General features: G+C 43.0%; 1 protein-coding gene across 1 annotated transcript in view; it reads right to left on the bottom strand.

Annotated features, from left to right (window-relative positions):
- STK32C (serine/threonine kinase 32C) overlaps positions 1-1,033 on the bottom strand; it is a 1,482,079-nt gene extending 1,481,046 nt beyond the window's left edge. The window contains exon 1 of the mRNA XM_085606199.1: positions 611-1,033. Coding sequence (XP_085462325.1) covers positions 611-692 — 82 coding nt within the window. The 5' untranslated portion in view covers positions 693-1,033. The remainder of the gene's footprint in view (positions 1-610) is intronic.
- Between the last annotated feature and the right edge of the window lie 17,908 nt (positions 1,034-18,941).

The following is an 18,941-nucleotide window of genomic DNA, read 5'->3' as shown; positions in this document are numbered from 1 at the left end:
GAGCACACTCAACAGATTATCTGCTCGGCGCGCGCTCCCTGGCACCGCCTGGTTGTACGCACCAGCTAATGCCCACCAGGTTGCAATGTGAAATCAGCACCATGAAAAGTTACCCTTCGAACTGCACTGGCGCCAAGAGGTCGCAGCATTGACACCCTACACTGTACAGACATCACCTCGTGACAACAAGAGCAACTGTAATTCTCAAACACAGAATGGCAACACAGACGCAAAGTGGCCCTTTGAAGAAAGCAATTCACATGGCGCCTATCGGAACAAAGGCAGGGCGTTATATCACAGTGTGCCATGGGCTCTAGGTTCAAGTACGTTCAACATGTGAACTACATACATAACTGCTCTCCATGCCCACACATCATATCATAAGCCTGTAGACTCGAAGTCATGCTCTGAGTTTATCCATACGGGCAAAGTGACTCTGGCTCCATGTAGAGCACGAACGCTGTGCTACGTGTCTCGTGCCGAATCTTCCATTCGCAGCATCGTGCATGCAAAGGGCATCGTGGGCAATAAAAGCAAACAGGCGTGTTTAAAAAGGAAAGGAATGGTACTCCGGATTGTGAGGAGAAGGATGCGCTAGAAATGTACTCACCGTCCTCCTTCTCGTCAAACACGGGTCTCTTGGAAGAGCTGTTCGCTCCCATCCTTTTCCTCCACTTGTTCCAGTGAAACATTTAGGCAGGATTCGAGATAGCATTCCCTATCTCATGGAAAGCTAAGAAATGCCGGGCGGCGGCGAGACCTGCGCTCAAGTTCAAAACGGGGATGCGTTTACTTGTGCATTGCAACTGTTCTGCAGTCCAGTGAAAGATGCTCTGGTGACACCCAGACAACAAACGCGGCGCTTCCGTCCACGCGGAGGACGCAGGACGTGGACAGGGATGCTCGCGTCGCGTGCTATTGCTGCTGCCCGTGTCTTCTGCAGCCTCCAAGAACTCAACGAGAATCGGTTCCTGCTCACGTCTGAAGGACCCGCACACAGAACAGCTCCACGCTTCTCGCTTTCAGTGATCTCAGTTTATTTCTTTCGCCTCTGGTGTTAAATGGCAGCTCAGCTGTGATCTAATAAGGCTTATTTATGCCACCCTCTGGCAGGTTCGGAAACTGCACTGAGAACGGCGCATCGTTCGTTCCTGGACAGCCTAATGTACAGGAGGCATGCCCAAGCATCCTTTAAGGTCTCGCTCACAAATAGCTTTCAGCTGTCTGTTGTCAAAAAGACTTATTTAAAACAATATCCAAACTAATACTGGGCTTTGAGACAACCCACTGCTCATGGTTGGTTGGCTTTCTTGTCCATCGCATTTGCTTGCTTCTTTATTTAATGGTTTTACTTCCTCTTGTGTTTGTCTCTCCCTTGGAAAATAGCATCTTTACCATCCTTTCAGAGGGTCAACTTGTATCCTTCATCTGCTTACAATGAAGAAACTTCGTTTTCATTTTTCTTTCAGCGCTCTGTGCGAGTAAGCGCTTTCATGCTCTGTCCCTCAGGTTATGTTATGGGGTATTCTAAAGCGCAGCAAAGGTTTCTTGGCGCTAGTTAAGGCAGTGGAGAACACAGAGGGTGAAAGGCTAAGAGATTAGGGGAAGCTGAAAAGCCAGGTCTTCAGCACAATTCTGTACCCAGTAAATTGGGGGCATTCCTGATTGCAGCGGGAGTGTATTCCAGGTTTTTGTGGCTCCCACCACAAAGCTTCTGCCTCCCCAGGTTGCTCGCTTGAACCTAGGGACAACTGCAAGCTTGACTTTGGTTGAGCGCAGGTTCCTGCCAGGGAAGTACCATGTGAGACTCTGTTGGAGAAATTTCTGGCAAGTGCCATGCAGAGCCTTGTACGCAATACAGAGCGACTTGAAAATTATTCTCTGTCTAATGGGGAGTCAGTGCAATTTCCTGAGAGCCTTGGACATTGACTGGTATTTTGGGATTTTCAAGAGTAGTCTGGCTGCCACGTTCTGCAATGTTCGCAGTTTATTCAGAATATGTTGGTGGGCATTGAGGAAAAGACTGTTGCAATAATCCAATTTTGCAATCACCAATAAGGTGATAAACATTTTCTGAAGGGGAGTACCTTTTTAAGGGTTCTGAGCAACAGAAATTTGGAAGAAGTCACCGTGTTGACTTAATTGGTGCAACTCAGCTTATCATCAATAAGGACTCTGAGATTTCTAAAGCAACGAGGGAACAGCCAACCTATACAAAAACTCCCCTGGTTTTGTGATGCGCCTCCCTCCTTGTATAATCTCCCCAAACCATTTTTTTAAACCAAACACAGAGCCTTATGCTCGGACTGTGTGCAACTCTACTGCCCCTGCCGTTCCTCTGAGAATAACCAAAAATACACTTATATCAACTGTAGGTTGCACCACCTTACAAAAGAGTCCATAGAGAAGTAAATATACGAATGTCCGTCCAGTGTTGAGAAAAATCAAAAATTCTTTATTCTGCTTTACAATGTTGACAATTGTACAGCAAACAGCCAAACAGCCAACGCGTTTCATTCTATGCCAAGAACTTCATCAGGGCAAGTCGATTAGATGTTTCCAATTTTTGACCAAAATATGCATGCGTCGTCATCTAGTGTACTCCACTGATCATTCTCCATGGCCTACAGCTTTTCTTTAAAAATAACTGCAGGCAAAGACTAATTAAGTCTAGTTATGCCTATTGATAGAACTATATCCGGCCCAAGTCGGACTCGGAAAATAAGCTATATAGATGGCTGATGTGCCAGAAATGTCCGTTCCCACGCTGCACAGCCGACAGGTTATTTGAAATACGTGCGTATATCTCCATGTTCTTTTTTCTTTTTCTTTTTATCCATGTATCACAATACCATCGTACAAAAGACTTGACACAACTAGAACACGGCCTATGTGATCATACCAGAATAACATGTCATGATCCAGAACACTGCATAATGAAAGTACATTTCGTCAAAATGAGCGATTCACATCAGATACTCCTAAAACAGTTCACCACAATCGGCTTGTGTATTCCTGCCTTCCACCTTAAATTGCTATGATGGAATGACCACAACCTTCGTGTTGTATTCAGAAGAGCTCTGAATTCACGTCGGCCCATACTTCGCAGTTATACGCCTGGTAGGCGTTTTGGTGCTCCCTAGTAGGAGCACGAAGAAAACATCCACTGTAATGCAGTGTTCTGGATCGTATTATGTTGAGCATTGGAATTAGTTGAACCCTGGAGTGAGTGATCTATTGTCTTGCTGAGAGTTTAGATTACACATGCCTGAATATTTTACCCTGAAGAAGTCCAGTGAAATAGGGACGAAACATGTACGCTGTGTTCTAGTTGTGTCAAGTCTTTTGTACGACGTTGTTGTGACGCATGAATAAAAAGGAAAAAGAAAAAAAAACATGGAGCGCTTTCCCCCTTTTTTTGAGAATATAATGTTCATGTTGCCTCAGGTGTTATATTGACTTTGAATATAAATGCAGAATATATGCAATGGAAGTGGGGACTCTTCGTTAATAGATTTTGTTGTAGCTAATAAATCATTACATTAGGTCAATGTGCTCCTCTAATTTTGTATTTGTCTACTCCTGATACCTCTTGGAATACATGGCACCTCTCATGACTAGGCTCCTAAACTCTGGGCCTTTTGTAGATTTGTATAGATGCTAATGGTATTTTATACTCTCTGGAATAAATTTTGCACTCGGCTATCGTTGCTGCTTTGGTTCCTTTTTGCACAAAATTGGAATATATATTTGTTTTTAATTATTGCTGCCATGGGGAAAATGACATTTTAGATATGAATACTTTCAATTTATTTTCCTTAAAATATTTGGAATATACACTTCCGCTGCTACATGTCGGCTCGCTACACAAAATAAGATTTATTATGAAGTTGCTATTGTATGGAAGTTTAACATGAACAAATTGCATATGTATTTAACTCTATTTGTTGCGGTAAAGGTTTTAACTATTTGATTACGATTTGTCTATTCCATTATAATGCTGAATATTCTTATTTATATTTTCTTTATTCTGTGCCCTGGCCCACTTCCGGTTTACTTTTCCATGTACTCTTTCCTGCTACATGGAAAATCTAGAATTGGTCATAAAGCTTTTTGATTGCTCCATTTGTAGAATAATTGGCAAATAAACCTCTGCTGCTATGAATTTTTGTTTTTTGTTTTATAACAAAATCGTACCTTATATGAAGTGATTTTTATGGAAATTTTGTAAAAACAATTGTTTTATATATTTTATCGTATTCACTGTGCTAAAGAACCGAGCTATCAATTGTAATATGACTATTGTATAATAATTGTGTTCATATTTCTTTTTTTATGTGGACTTCATTGGAGATCCAAATCTTAATAAATACATTGAATTGAAATTGGATGATAGCTACTTGGGTCTGTAGGATCTAAGGTCGATTTTTTAACAGCAGGAGTACCAAATCTTTCTTCTAAAGGGACAGGAAATGTCCAGATAGTCTCATGCACTGGAAAATGACTAGAAGCTGGGGGGAAATATTCTTTGTCACCAGCTTGGCCACTCTTGGAGGACAAGGGTCCCGGGGGGAGCCAGAAGATGTGGAACTCAGTGGATACTCTAAGGACGGTGGAGTGCATGGAAGGCGGTATTGGAGAACTTTTACTAGAGGTGGAGAAGGTGAACTTATTGTAAATCATTTCCATCGTATACGGTAAAAAGTTGGCCAGTGAGTTAACAAACGATTGGCTTCTGGAGCAGATGTTCTTGGAGGAATGTTTGGTAAGCAGAGGGATAGTCCGGAACAGTTCTCTGGTAGAGTTTTTTGCTTGTTTGATCTTACTACTAAAAAAATAGACTTTTTCTTAGCAAACAACGTCTTATAACTAGCTAAGCATAGCTTGTATTTGGCTTCTTCCTCAGCATTATAGTCAGCCCTCCATCTCTTTTCTTGTCTTCAGCATTTTTTGTTTGTGTGCCCTCAGCTCTGCAGAGAACCAGGGAGCTGAGATATTATCGCGTTGCGACCTACACTATTTTACGGGGGCCAAAAGATTAGTGGCAGTGTCAATCTATCCAGTGTATTGAGAGACAGCCTTTTTTAACTTGGAAGAGAGAGTAGGAGTCGAGTTGTTCACATTTTTAGAAAGAAGATCAGGTTGAATGTTGTGCCATGTACGAAAAGTAGTAAAGGTGGATTTGGCTTTGATTCGCGAAATGGGAAGAATAATAGTTAGGTGAAAAAAGACTGCGTTATCGTCTGACCAGACTAAAGGTAGGGTTTTAACGTTGCCTAGAGAGGTATTGTTTGTAAAAATCATGTCCAGGGTATGATCAGCCTGGTGGTTGGAGCTGGGTACAATTTGAGGAGCACCAAGGCCAGATAGAGTCTGAAGGAGATCTGAAGTGTCACGGTCATGATAGGCTTCTAGGTGAAAGTTAAAACCACCCAGTTCCGTAAACTCAGTGGACAGTATGAGTTCCTCTTGGAGATGGCTAATTTCCTGTATGAAAGCATGTCTGGGTCCAGGTGGTTAATTAACGACCAGTCCTTTAAAATGTTTACTTTTTAGATATTTCAATGTTAAACAAAATAGCTTCACAGTGCTGTGCGGGTTTGGGACTACAATTGACTTCAGAGTCAACTCTATGTACAATTGCTAGTCCTCCTCCTTGCTTAAGCGACCTGTCATGTCTGGTGATAGGGAATCATTTAGGTCAGGCTGCTAACAGGTCGGATTACAAGAGGGATCAGCCCAAGGTTCCGTCATAAAGGCTAGGGTTGGTTTATGTGTATCCATGAGCAATAGAATTTCAGTACTGGGTTTAATTTATTATCTGGCATTCAAGAGAAGGTAGCATAGCTTACCTGCAGATGGCCTTATGTCTGAGGGATTAATATAAGGCTATGCAGGCATAGCAGATGTTGCTTCCCCATTAAAATTCCTCTGTGCTGTCCGTGGTCCTCCTCTTTCCCACTCCAGGATTGCATGTCCATCTAATTCCCCCTGACACTCTGTGTTGCTCCACCTTACAACCCCATCCCACTTGAGTTTCTCATTTATTCTTCTTCATAGTACACACCAGCTGCTACTTCCAGTGACTCCACCAAAACAACCACCCACTGCTTCCCCATACCACCTTCCCCATCCGCCTACCAGCCTTGTTAAAAAAATCTTTATTGCTGGACCATTCAGCAAAACGTCTGTTCATTTTTTTACATTAATTTACTGTCCAAGAAGGAAATCTACTATTTTAAAACAGTTAATGAAAACAAAAAAACAAAATGCTCAGTGAATCATGAAGCATGGGCATGCATGATGGCCCATGCGCGTCACTGAAATTCAGTTTTACTTTTTTTGCTGTTTAGTATCAGGAATAACTATTAATATTTCCTATTCTTAACAGCAGAGACAAAAATTACTGCTAAAACCAATATTCTACAAAGCCCAGAGCTATTAAGTTTGCCATTCTTGGTTTTTGTTGGTAATGAATCGTCTGATGCTAAGTCACTGTCTTGTTGTATATTAGCTTTTAGGTTGTGACTACAGTCGCACCCCATTCAACCAGTATTTCCATTCATTACAACATTATCCTTATGGTCTTGTTAATAAATAGGTGAAGCAGCCCTTCTGCTGTACAAATAGAAAATGTAGAAAATATAATATAGAAATAAAATGTAGGTAACACATGCACACGCACGCACACACACACACACCCCGACAGACACACACACACTCATCAAACAGACACTCATCACACAGGCACTCACACACATACAGAACTCACATTCCCTCAAAGATGAGAAGAATGTGTATTGTATGATTTTTTTTGTGAATGCTAGAGTGAAATGTCTGATGCAACTTGAGATCAGATATGGCTCTAGATGCGAGACAGTGTTTGTACTGCTTGCTTCATTACATGGGTGAATGCATGCTTCAAGGCATATTATGTATTTATAAATGTACTTATTTGATGCATTTAGTTTATGGTGTTTTAAAGTGCAAACCAGGCACAATTTGACAACAGAGAGAGTTTTCAAATGTGAGACTTTCAGATGGTGGGGTTGATTTTTAGAAATTTTGCAAGCTAAACCAGTAAACCAGTTACACAGGGAGAAGGATACTTTTGATGCACACATATAAAGATAGACATCTACAGGTGAATGCAGAATATCCAGGAAAGCGTATTCTTAACAAATCGACATGCATAGGTGCCCACATTTGGTAGATATGGTCAATTACATTGTTATGTTATGTTATTTTCATTTATACTGCGCGCAGATACTGCAAGAGTGTCCCGGCGCGAGCCTTGAGAGATATAGAGAGGAGCCAGATTTAGGGTAATAGGAAAGTTTTCAGCTTCTTTTTTGAAAAGAATAGGGTCCTGCGTACGTCGGAGAGCGAGATGCAGCGTATTCCATGCTAAAGCGGCTTTCACAGCCAGAGAGTTGCCGCCTGCCTTTGCAAGCAAAAGCGTGGGACTTGGGCCAGGAGTTGAGTGGAGGAACGCAGGTGTCTTGCGGGTGTGTAAAAGAGAATGCGTTTCTGAAGGTAACCTGGCCCTGTGGCATACAAAGCATGGTGGACAATGACTAAGTACTTGAATTTAACCCTCCCTGCTACGGGCAGCCAGTGTAGAGCGCGAAGATGTTGTCTCACGCTACTTCAGGCTGGAATGGTCAGGACAAGCCTGGCGGCCACGTTCTACACCACTTGCAGTTTATTTAGTAAGTAGCTTGGGGTGCCAATGTATAAAGCATTGGTGTAATCTAGCCTAGAAAGAATAAGGGCTCGGGTAACTGTCTCCTTGGCTGCCTGAGGAAGAAGCGGAAGGAATTTCTTGAGAATTTTAAAAAATCCAAAGCAGGTCCCTGAGAGCTTTTTGATCTGGGTCGAGAATGTGAGAATCTCCTCGAACCAAACTCCTAAATTCTTGACGGGATTCCCTGATGAGGCAGGAAGTGCCGAATACGGCCAGAGTGTTTCCCTAAACTGAGGGGGAAACTTTCCAAAGAGGGGGATTTCCGATTTCTCCTCGTTACATTTAAGTTCTGCGGCAGCCAACCATCAAAAAACTGCAGTCAAACAATGTTTGGCGGCAGAAGTAGAGCACTAATTTTTTCCTCATGTGAACAGGAGCTGGGTATCGTCGGCATATGTGATTATCTTTGCACCCAAGTCCTCAGCCAGCTGAACCAGAGGGGTAACATGATTATTAGAAAGAAGAGGACTCAGGGAAGAGCCCTGTGGGACCCCAGTGGTCACATTCTTCGGTGAAGAGGAAGACAGTGGGAGCAACACCTGCTGCGTCCGATCCTCCAGGAAGGATTTGAGCCAATCCCAGGCCGTTCCTGATACGCCAATCTCAGCCAATCGGCTACGCAGCAATGCGAAGGGAACCGTATCGAATACCACAGAGAGGTCCAGCAAAACCAAGGCAGCCCTCCCGCCAGCATCCAAACAGTCTCTGATGGCTTCGGAGATTTCCACCAGAGCTGATTCAGTACTAAAAGAAGCCATGAAACCCGACTGTGCAGGATGGAGAAGGCCTGACCTTCAACAAAATCGGTCAGCTGTTTAGTGACCACTTTCTCACATATGTTGGCCACACTAGGCAAAAGGGAAATCGTCCGGAAGTTTGCCGGATACAGGGGGTCAAGTGAAGGCTTTTTTAATAGAGGGAGAATCATGGCCTGCTTTCAGGTTGCCGGGACAAAAGCTTCAAGGCAGGACATGGTAATAAGTCTATTGACTTCAGGATTAACAGAAGTCTGGCAGCACAGGGGTCCGAAGGGGATCCTGATTTCAGACCCTTTAAAATTTTGAGTGAGCTGGGTCGATCAATGGGGACAAATGCCGCCAATGAGTGGGCAGTTGGGGTCGACGGGGCCCCTCCAACCAGGGGGGTACCTGAGTCCTTTTTGCAAGAACTAAAAGATGCCTGTATAGTGTGAATTTTCTCCATAAAAATATTGGAGAGATCTTCACACCAAGAGGATTATAAAGGATACGTCAATTACAGAACTATACAGTAAGAACTACAAGAATATATTAGGTTAATCATAACAAATCAAACAGTCCCAAGAACTAATTCACAGTAAGCATAACTACATAACTGGTTCATGGGGGTAAGGTAGAGGGACAGACTGCTATGAAATAGGTAGTAGGGGAATGACATAAATTGCTTCAAGAGAGATGAAAATAAGGGATTCTGCTGTCCAGTACAAAGCCTGGAGATTATTTATTTCATGTGATTACTGAGGCAATCCTCACTCCCAGGAAGGCTGCTAACTAGCGCTAATCAGGGAGACGGGTGGGAGAGGACTGCAGGAATATAGGGCCAGATTTACTAAGGGCTTGCACGATGCAAGTTGTGGCAAGGCAACACAAGTCCTTCATTGGAATCTACTAAGTCATGCAAAGGCACCTTGTTTGGCTGTGCGTTGCTTAGTAAATCCAAAGTAATGCAAGGCAGCACTGCCTGGTGTTACCTTGTGGCAGTGAGGCCTTCCTTGGGTGGAGTATGGGCATTCCCACCCATCTACCCATTGATTTTGTTGCATTCCCAGATTTACAAAGAGTTGTAAACCTGGGAATTCTTCGAGATGGTATGCCTCACAGACCCAGGCGTATCTTTATTTCTTCTTGTTACTTCAGTTTTCTATGTGTGACCATAGAAAAATTAATATGACTTTAATGATAGTTTTTGGGCAGGAAGGTGTCCCTTACTTCACAAAAACAATCCTGCATGTAACATAGGCACCCTTGCACAATGGTGCAAGGGGGCCTGCATTGGCACACGGTGCACCAGCACAAGAAGGCAGCAGAAATGTGCCATATCTTTGCAAATATGGCACATTTCTGATATCTCACGTTCACACAATGCAGTGCATCAAGTTGCCCATGCTGTTATGCGTAGCATAAAATGTTAGTAAATATGGCCCACGGTTTCAATTTTTCTCAGAATTTGTCAAAATTATCACAGTGAATTTTGCATGATGGTTGATGCCATGATCTGAGATGACTTTTTTATTCAGTTGACTGTCATCTGTCAATATAATGGTAAGAAGAGGTGTCCATATTATTGGTCTGACTCCCCAGAGGTTTGGTGTAAAGATGGACAAGAGAGTGGGAGTGAAGGGACCCATGGCAGAATCCATATGTATCAGTCCTGGTCTCCTGTGAGACATACCTTGGATTCTCCACGTGGCATGTGTTCAGGATCAGAATCCAACAGGATGAGGAGGTGTGAGTTTAGCTGTCACAAAGGTCTCACTAGACTGTAAGTCAGCGCCCTAAGATAATGTGCAGCACTTTAGAAACGGATTCCCTAATACAGACAAACCCTTTCTGAGGTTCTACTTATACAGATCAGGTTTAACGAGAGGGCCACTGGCTATACAGAAAGTGTTCCTCCTGTGCACAGACAATAGGTTTGTGAGAAATAAGGTTGTTGGTTGTATGGCTGGGAGGGGGTAACCCATTTTCAAGCAACAGACACAGTCCATGTCAGTGTGAACCACAAAGGTCACTAAATCATCTGTACTGAACTGTTGGTAGCTTGGCACAGCCAGAAGTCAGGCTTAATTTATACGCAGTGTGTAGAATATTTATGCAGCACACAAACAGTAATAAAGTGCAAACACGACAAAGAAAAACCCCACACCAATATTGAAAAATAGAGTACATTTCAATAAATTATTTGACATCAAAACTCCAAAAATCAAAATAAAGAGAACCAGAGTTATGAATTTTTAATGTTTAAAGTGAAGTGTAGTACCTAAAAGATACAAGTGCCAACCATGGACATTTAGTCATGTGGGACTAGGTCAAAGTCAGAAAAATATGGCTAACCGTGATGGAGCGAGGTTAGGAAACCCGAAGTGGATTGGGCCCAGTAAGTGCTTACCTTTGAATTTAAAATAAATTTTGTGGAACTGGTGTGAGAAGGAAAAGTTCAGCAGGGCAAGTCTGCAGGTGGTGTCCAAGAAGGAGGCATCATCATCGGGGAGCCGTTGGACGAATGATTCTAATAGTACTAGGTTGAAGTGATGAAGCACGGCTCAAGCATCAGGCAGGTCTCTGAAGTTTCAAGGCAGACACCAGGTAGCCAAGCAGTCCTTCCAAGAGCAGCAAAGCAGTCTTGTTTAGTACACATAAGATAACACCAGGATTTAGTATTCTATGAGCCCTTCCACAGGTCCAGAAAGGGAACTGAATAGTGGGTCTAAGGGTCCCTCTTTTATAGCTAGTACCTTCTTTGAAGTAGGAAAAGTTTCTAGAGAATCCCCTTTGAAGTGCTTGAAATTTCCTGACTCCTGTGCCCTGGCTCCATGCTGGCTGTCTGTGCCTAGCTTTGCCCCCATCCTGACAGTTGAGGGCCCATTCAGGCATACCTAATCCCTCTATTGTGTGGCTGTCTGGGAGGAATTAACAAAGTCCAACTGCCAACTACACCCAGTCATGTGATCCGGGAACAGGAAGCAGGCACCAAACAGATTGGGCAGAAAAATGGCTACCTTTTAAAAGTGCCATTTTCAAAACTGTAGTTTAAAATCCAACTTTACCATTAAAGAGGATTTTTAATTACAATTTCACAGATACTAAACATGAAATCCGTATCTGTTCACAATCAAAAGTTAGCACTTATTAAATATAATAAGACAACCCAATGTTGTCCTATGGGAGAGGTAGGCCTCACAGTAGTGAAAAACAAATTTAGGAGTGTTTCAATAGCAGACATGTAAAACTTAAGGTACAAGTCTAATCTTTTCATTACAATGATGCACCCTGCTCTTTGGGTTACATAGGCCCTACATTAGGGGTGACATATATCCAATAAAAGAGGTGTTTAAGGCATGGCAAGTGGGTTATATTATCAAGACAAAATGGCAGTTTAAAACTGGATTCAGGCTTCAATTGCAGACCTGGGACATGTTTTAAGGAGCTACTTAAGTGAGCTGCACAATAAGTGCTGCAACCACACTAGTAGCATTTAATTTACAGGCCCTGACTTTAAGGCATTACATTCTACAGGGGACTAATAAGCACATTAAATATGCAAATCTGGTGTAAGCAAATATTTCCATGTTTAAGTGAGAGAGCACAAGCACTTTTGCAATGGTTAGCAGGGGTAAAGTGCATAGAGCCCTAAGCCCAACAAAAACGTATTTCCGAAAAAGGGGAGGATGAAGACAAAATGCTTGGGGGTAGACCACCCTAAGAGTGACAGGTCTAACAGGTTTTAAAGAGGAGAGCCTGTGATCTAAGAAGTGAGGTATCAACCAATTGAAGAATTACAATAGAAAGAATTAAGGCAAGCAGGCATGAGACTGAGAGTGGGCTATACTCAGACATAGGAGGCATACAGTGGATGGAAGGTAAAAAAAAAGGGTCACTGAAAAAAGAAAAGAGGGGAATCAAGCAGAAGTAAGTCAAGGTAAATTTTTCATGCAGGGTTTTTGGAGCATAGTGGGAGATCTCTTTCTGAGATTGCAAGCAATAGGAGGATGTAAGCTGTAGAAAGAAACATTATTCATAGTGCTCAATATCTGGGGCAGACAATTTAAACATGCAACTCAAAAGCGTACACATCATTTAAACATTAAGAGCCCAAATCTGCTTGTCCTAAGTCTAGGGCAGTGCTTTTAAAAATAGTCTGGAGTATTGCGACCTTGATACAGGGACTGCTTGCTGCACTTGGGTTGGTGCCAAACAAAGAGAAGGTCTCATTTAAAGGTCAACCCTCACTATTCTGTAATTAAAGGTTTTTTCACTCACTCATCAAAAGCAGTTATTTGGCTCTAGCTGAGAGCATCTCACCAATGAGCAGTCAGATTTATACCTTGTTGCCTAACCCCATTGAAGTGTATGTTGTGTGTGTTTATGTATGTGGCCATTGTAATATATGCATTGTACATATAAGTGAAGCAGAGTGGTGGAGGCCTGTGGGCTGCATTTTGAAAGACCGTAGCCCATTCCTGTCCACAAGAAGGGGGGTGATGTTGTTTTCCCAGTCAGTGGAAGTATATCAGGAGAGACGCAGGAGGGAAGAGACCTAGACAGTGAAGTGAGGGCAAAGAAGACAAGGCTACTATAGAAATTTGATAAGGTCCTTTTGCTGAGAGGAGCTGCTGATTTGTCTTCCTGTAACAATGTCAATTGGTGAATGTGGGGGTAAAGTGGGCTGCAGTCTCTGTTTTGCAGAGTGAGAGTGTCTTTTAGGTAAAACCATCCTTTTGTCTCCTTCCTGGTCACTGTATGTGTGACTGTTCATAGCCAGGTGCAGATAGTTCACACATGTTTGTGCCTCTGTTGAGGGTGCTCCAGGCTGGAGACTATCCTGCTGTGAGGAACATCATCCCACACAAAAGCTGTGTCATTAGAACAGGACAGAGAGGCAATTGAAAACATAAGCCACCCCAAAACAGTTTTCCTGCCTGCAGATTTCTGGAAAAAATAGCAATAGAGAGTTTAAGGGACAACATCAGGAGAGTTTCTGCGAAACTTGAGCTACAAGACCAAAGCCTGCCGCTGATCTTATGGTCTTGCTGGGTATTTAACCCCTTGCGTGCTCATGACGGAACCACGCCGTCATGAGCCACGGGCGGCATGTGCTCATGACGGAGTGGTTCCGTCATGCTGCGGCCGCTGCGGCCGCTCCGCCCACGCGGCACTGATTCCCTGCCTGTGCGGGCGAATTAACGAGTGGGCGGAGTCGTGATGGAACCACTCCGTCATGAGCACAGCTCGCCCGTGACTCATGACGGCGTGGTTCCAGTGCATTAGAACGGCCAAACGTCAACCTTCACTACGGTGGGCCCTTGCAATTTTTACACATCCATGCATTTGGATTCAATAGGAAATAAACATTTAAAAACTCAGTAGCCACAAGATCAGGCCACTCTTCTAATCCCATCATTCTGCACAAAATAATTCATGGATTTTAAAACAACTACTGTGGAGTGGTGACTTATTGTTAAAGATGGAATTCAACAAGCCTTATTAACTGGTAGACAGGTAGGCAGACAAGCACTTCTGGGACTTTATTATACATTGTGACCCAGGGTCGCAACGGGCAATGTGCACCCGCTTTGTGTGCCCCCATGGCACAATAGTATTACAGGAAGGGCCGCAGACGTCATTGGATACGGCTTCTGAAAGAGTGGTAGGTTTGGGTAGTGGCAACCATCTATGTGTCAGGTGTCGGAAATGTCATGAAAGTTGCTGGCTTTAGAACAACATGACTCAATGTCTTATACAGTTATGCAATCTCTTCACATAGCAATTTCTTATTTGACATACCATGTGAAAAAGATGAGAAGGGAGTTCAGAGAATGTCCATTGAATTCTTGGCTTCTCAGCTGTGACAGAGAACTATTGGTGATACCACTGTTCATATCAGCTACTCACAATAACACTGTGGCGTCCCACTGGGGGCCATCATATCCACTCTACGTTTCAAAATCGACCTAACCTCCTTACCAAACCTGATTAAATCATTCAACCTCACTTGTTGCAACTATTTAGATGACACCCAAATCATTTTTAAAATGGGATGGTCTGAAAGAACTCTACAAATTAAAAATTGATGACTGCTTTTGCGTCATAAACACATAGATGATGAATAACCATCTAAAGCTAAATACCACAAAAACAGAGCTTATTAACTGCCCACAGTGACAAAAATACCAGCCTACTGCCTCATGGCCTAAGGGACATGAGGCCCCTGCAACAATATCAAGAGAAGGCAGAAAGCTAGGGGTAACCATGGATTCAGCCCTATACTTGATACCACATCTTAACAAAGTCACACAGAGTGCCCTCTATACTATGAAAACACTCTCTCCTTCTTTCTGAACCTTGGATATCAACTGAAACTGCAATCCATCCTCACACTCGTTGTCTCCAAGCTTGACTATGCCAACAGCCTATATCTTGGCGCAACCACATTCATAATACGCAAAATACAACTCATCCGAAATACAGAGCCTCCAAGGAAACATACCGCTATATCTACAAGCTAAATTCAAGCAATACAAACAAATCAGGACACTGCGCTCCAGGCTCTCACCGCATATGAACCCATCTTACATATGAAATCGTAGGAGGAACTGATTTTTCAGGAACAAGCTGCTAAGTTCTGGAACACATTTCAAGTCAGCATTCAAAGCATCCAGGAGACTGTACCCATCAGAAGACAGTGGAAAACATGGCTATTTCCAAGACAACTAGTTCACCACACATCCCGGCAACACAACCTGGAAAGACAGTCACACCCTCAAGCTCAACCTTTAGCTTACCATTCACAGATTCGAAACAGCCCACCAGCAAACTACTTTCAAGAAGCAGGCAAGTTAAGGAGAGCTGACCTATGCTTCGCTGGAGTATTATATAGTTATGTAAGTTCATGCATAACATTTCTGGCCCACACTAATTCTAACACCATAACACTCAGAGGTTGGCAGCCAACTGTAACTTACACCTCTTACATTCAGTTAAGATATATATGCTACAAGAGTTGTCGCTCACCAGTACTTTGCAGCCAATAAACCAGCCATCACTAAATGAACTGGCATAATATAACTGAAAAGATCTTTCAAACACTGCTGGTAAATTGAAGGATTTTAATCAAGTCCATGTCTGCAGGTCTCACATTTCTATGCACTATGGCCACTTCCTTATAACTCACAATGGTTTTCATATATGAGCTTATAGTAAAAATGTACATCTGAGCAGATCTCTCCACTTCTCTCTTCCTCCAACAATGTCAGGCTACGACTTCTGACAAATTGCTGCTTATTCTTTTGACGTGGAGATGTTGTGTACTTTTCTTCCTTTGACAGCAAAGTGAGAGGATATCGTGGAGTGAACTACATGACAATCGCTCTGTGGTCAGGGCCACTGAAATTAGGCGGCAGGTGAGGCGTAAATTATGTGGAAATGTTGACTAAATAATGTGCCATTAAACCAAAATTATGCAGCTTAATGAGGCACATTTCTTAAATATTATAACTTCATGATTTTGTCATTTTTACACATTATCTATCTGGGCAGAGGTTTCACTTTATAAATACTAGTTCCACATCCAAATACATCTGTCATTGACTGAAGGGTAACCAGTCAATCTTCCCGAAAGATCTTGCACTACACGGAGCATTTTTTGTAACTTTTGATCAGTTTGAGCTGGAAACAAAATATTTTTGTTTAAATCTGCAGATGATGCAAAAGATGATGGATTATGTAGAAAATGTGGTAATATTATTATTTGGAAAACGCCACAAAATTCCAGAATTCTATGTCCGCAAAATTGCATAATTCCAGCACGTCTTTCATACAGAGAGTGTGAAAAGAAATATTGTAGGATGGCAATTTTTATCTCATTGACAAAAAATGTAAATACCTGTTTATGAACTATACAAATATGTCCACGAATACCAGAAGTTATGAAAGCATGAATGAAGCATATTTTGTTTTATAATTCTGAAGAGTGCTGGAAACAAATATTTTAATAGGATCAAAACAAATTTTGATGATTATCAAGTGATAAATATTGTATTGTATTCCACATTTCTATAGCACTTGCTACATCTATGTGTGGCACTAAGGCACTTACCGACATGGGTAGCAAGGTACACCATAGAGGGTGGTGTGTGGTTAGAAGGGCGTTGTCTTTGTTTTGTGATCCAGTGTGGGAAGTGTTTCCATATCATGCATGATGACAACTGAGTTGTAGTTATCGTGTTATGAGACGGAGCGTGTTGCAGTGTGGTCAGTGAGGAGGTATAAGACAGTTTATGGTTTTCAGTAAGCTGCAAGTTTTGACCAGCTTTGGGGGTCCCGTTAAGGTATTCCTATTATCATCGTCTGCTTAGCTGGTTACTGTACTGGGTCATCCAATCAGAAATGCTTGGGAAGATTTACATACATTTCACGCAACACAGAGGGGAAAGGCAACTTTCTGTACTGCTTTGTGTGAAAGGCAGACAGCAGAAATGTGCCATATTTACAAAGATATTATGCATTTCTGCAGACTCCTAGTGCTGGTGCACTGTGTGCTGTCTCACGCCAACGCAAGTACCCTGGCAACATGGTGCAAAGGTGCCTGTGTTGCAGGCAACACTGTTTTTGTGCAGGAAGGAAAAACTTCCTGCATAAAAACGATTCATAGAGGCATATTCCTCTTTCTATGTGTGCTGCACAATGCAGCACACATAGAATGAGGAAGTAGCAAGGAAAAATACCTATATCTCTCCTTGCTACACCTCACTGGGGAAGGCGTAGCATTTTGATGCATTCCTAGGTTTACTAGCTTTGGTAAATCTAGGAATGCACCAAAATCCATAGGTGGATGCATGAGAACTTCCATGCTCCACAAATGGAATGCCTTTCCAACTCAAGGTAATGCTGTAATTATGTGCACTGCCTTGCATAAAAGTGCAAGTGCCAATAAAACAGTACATGGTACATTAATAAATACAACTGTCCAATTCAGCATCATGCAATCATGGATCTTGTAGGTAGGTGCAAGAATAGTACAATAGCAACTTTAAAATGTCAACATGCATATACAGAATCAAAAATACTACAAAAAGGGTTACTAAAAGTAGTAGCAGTGTGATTTAAAAGAAACAGATGGAATACTATGAGCTGCATGAAATTAAGAGGGGGAAAATGCCTTTCTGTGAAGTATGCACATCATCCCCAGGAACTTGGGGCTACTGGTATAGCAAGAGGAAGGCTGCAGTCCGATCTCAAAATACGAAGAGCTGCCAAATGATTATGCTGGTGTAGGCGTCTACAAGTAGGAGCTAACCAGATTCTACTGGGTCGGCATAAGGTGGGCATGCATAGAAAACATGTGCAACACTCTCCACTGGGGAAGTACAGGCAGGGCATATGTTGGTGGCCCCGACAGACCATCTCAGGGTAAAAGCTCTCAGCAGGAGAGCGCCTATTCTAAATTGGAAGTACAGCTTTCTGTCTGTCTATAGAATCACCTCATCCTGGTATGACTCAAACCCTCTCAGAGGCTTAAAATCTAAGGGCCCGATTCACAGAACAAACTTAAGACAAAATCCTAAACTTAGTAACATTTTGGTATTCACAGAATGCACTTACTACTTCTGGTATTCACAGAATGAACTTACTACTTTTGCGATTCACAGAATAAACTTACTACTTTTGCTATTCACAGAATGGATTTAAGACTACTAACTTTACGTCCGCACTCGGGCCGGAAATTCCGGCCTGGAGGCGGAGCTTCCGGCCCGGAGGCAGGGCTTCCGGGCCGGAGGCAGGGCTTCCGGGCCGGAGGTGGAGCTTCCGGCCCAGAGGTGGAGATTTTAAATCTCCGCCACTGGCCGGAATCCCCACCTCCGGGCCGGAAGCTCCGCCTCTGGGCCGGAAGCCCCGCCTCCGGCCCGGAAGCTCCGCCTCCGGGCCGGAAGCCCCGCCTCCGGGCCGGAAGCCCCGCCTCCGGGCCGGAAGCCCCGCCTCCGTCCCGGAAGCTCCGCCTCCGGGCCGGAATTTCCGGCCCGAGTGCAGACGTAAAGTTAGTAGTCTTAAATCCATTCTGTGAATAGCAAAAGTAGTGAGTTTATTCTGTGAATCGCAAAAGTAGTAAGTTCATTCTGTGAATACCAGAAGTAGTAAGTGCATTCTGTGAATACCAAAATGGTACTAAGTTTAGGATTTTGTCTTAAGTTTATTCTGTGAATCGGGCCCTAGGAATTCTTTTACCAGTTTGAGGGAATAATCCCTTCTGGAGTCCTTGGCTGCTGTGGCTGCCCAAGTGTGCATAATTCTGGGCCTGCCGCCTAATTTCAGTGGCCCTGTCTGTACCACAGAGCGATTGTCATGTAGTTCACTCCACGATATCCTCTCACTTTGCTGTCAAAGGAAGAAAAGTACACAACATCTCCACGTCAAAAGAATAAGCAGCAATTTGTCAGAAG

This window comes from Triturus cristatus, chromosome 1_2 (assembly GCF_964204655.1).
Source record: "Triturus cristatus chromosome 1_2, aTriCri1.1, whole genome shotgun sequence".
In the NCBI taxonomy this organism is placed as follows: Eukaryota; Metazoa; Chordata; class Amphibia; order Caudata; family Salamandridae; genus Triturus; species Triturus cristatus.
This window is presented reverse-complemented; position numbering and strand designations above follow the sequence as displayed.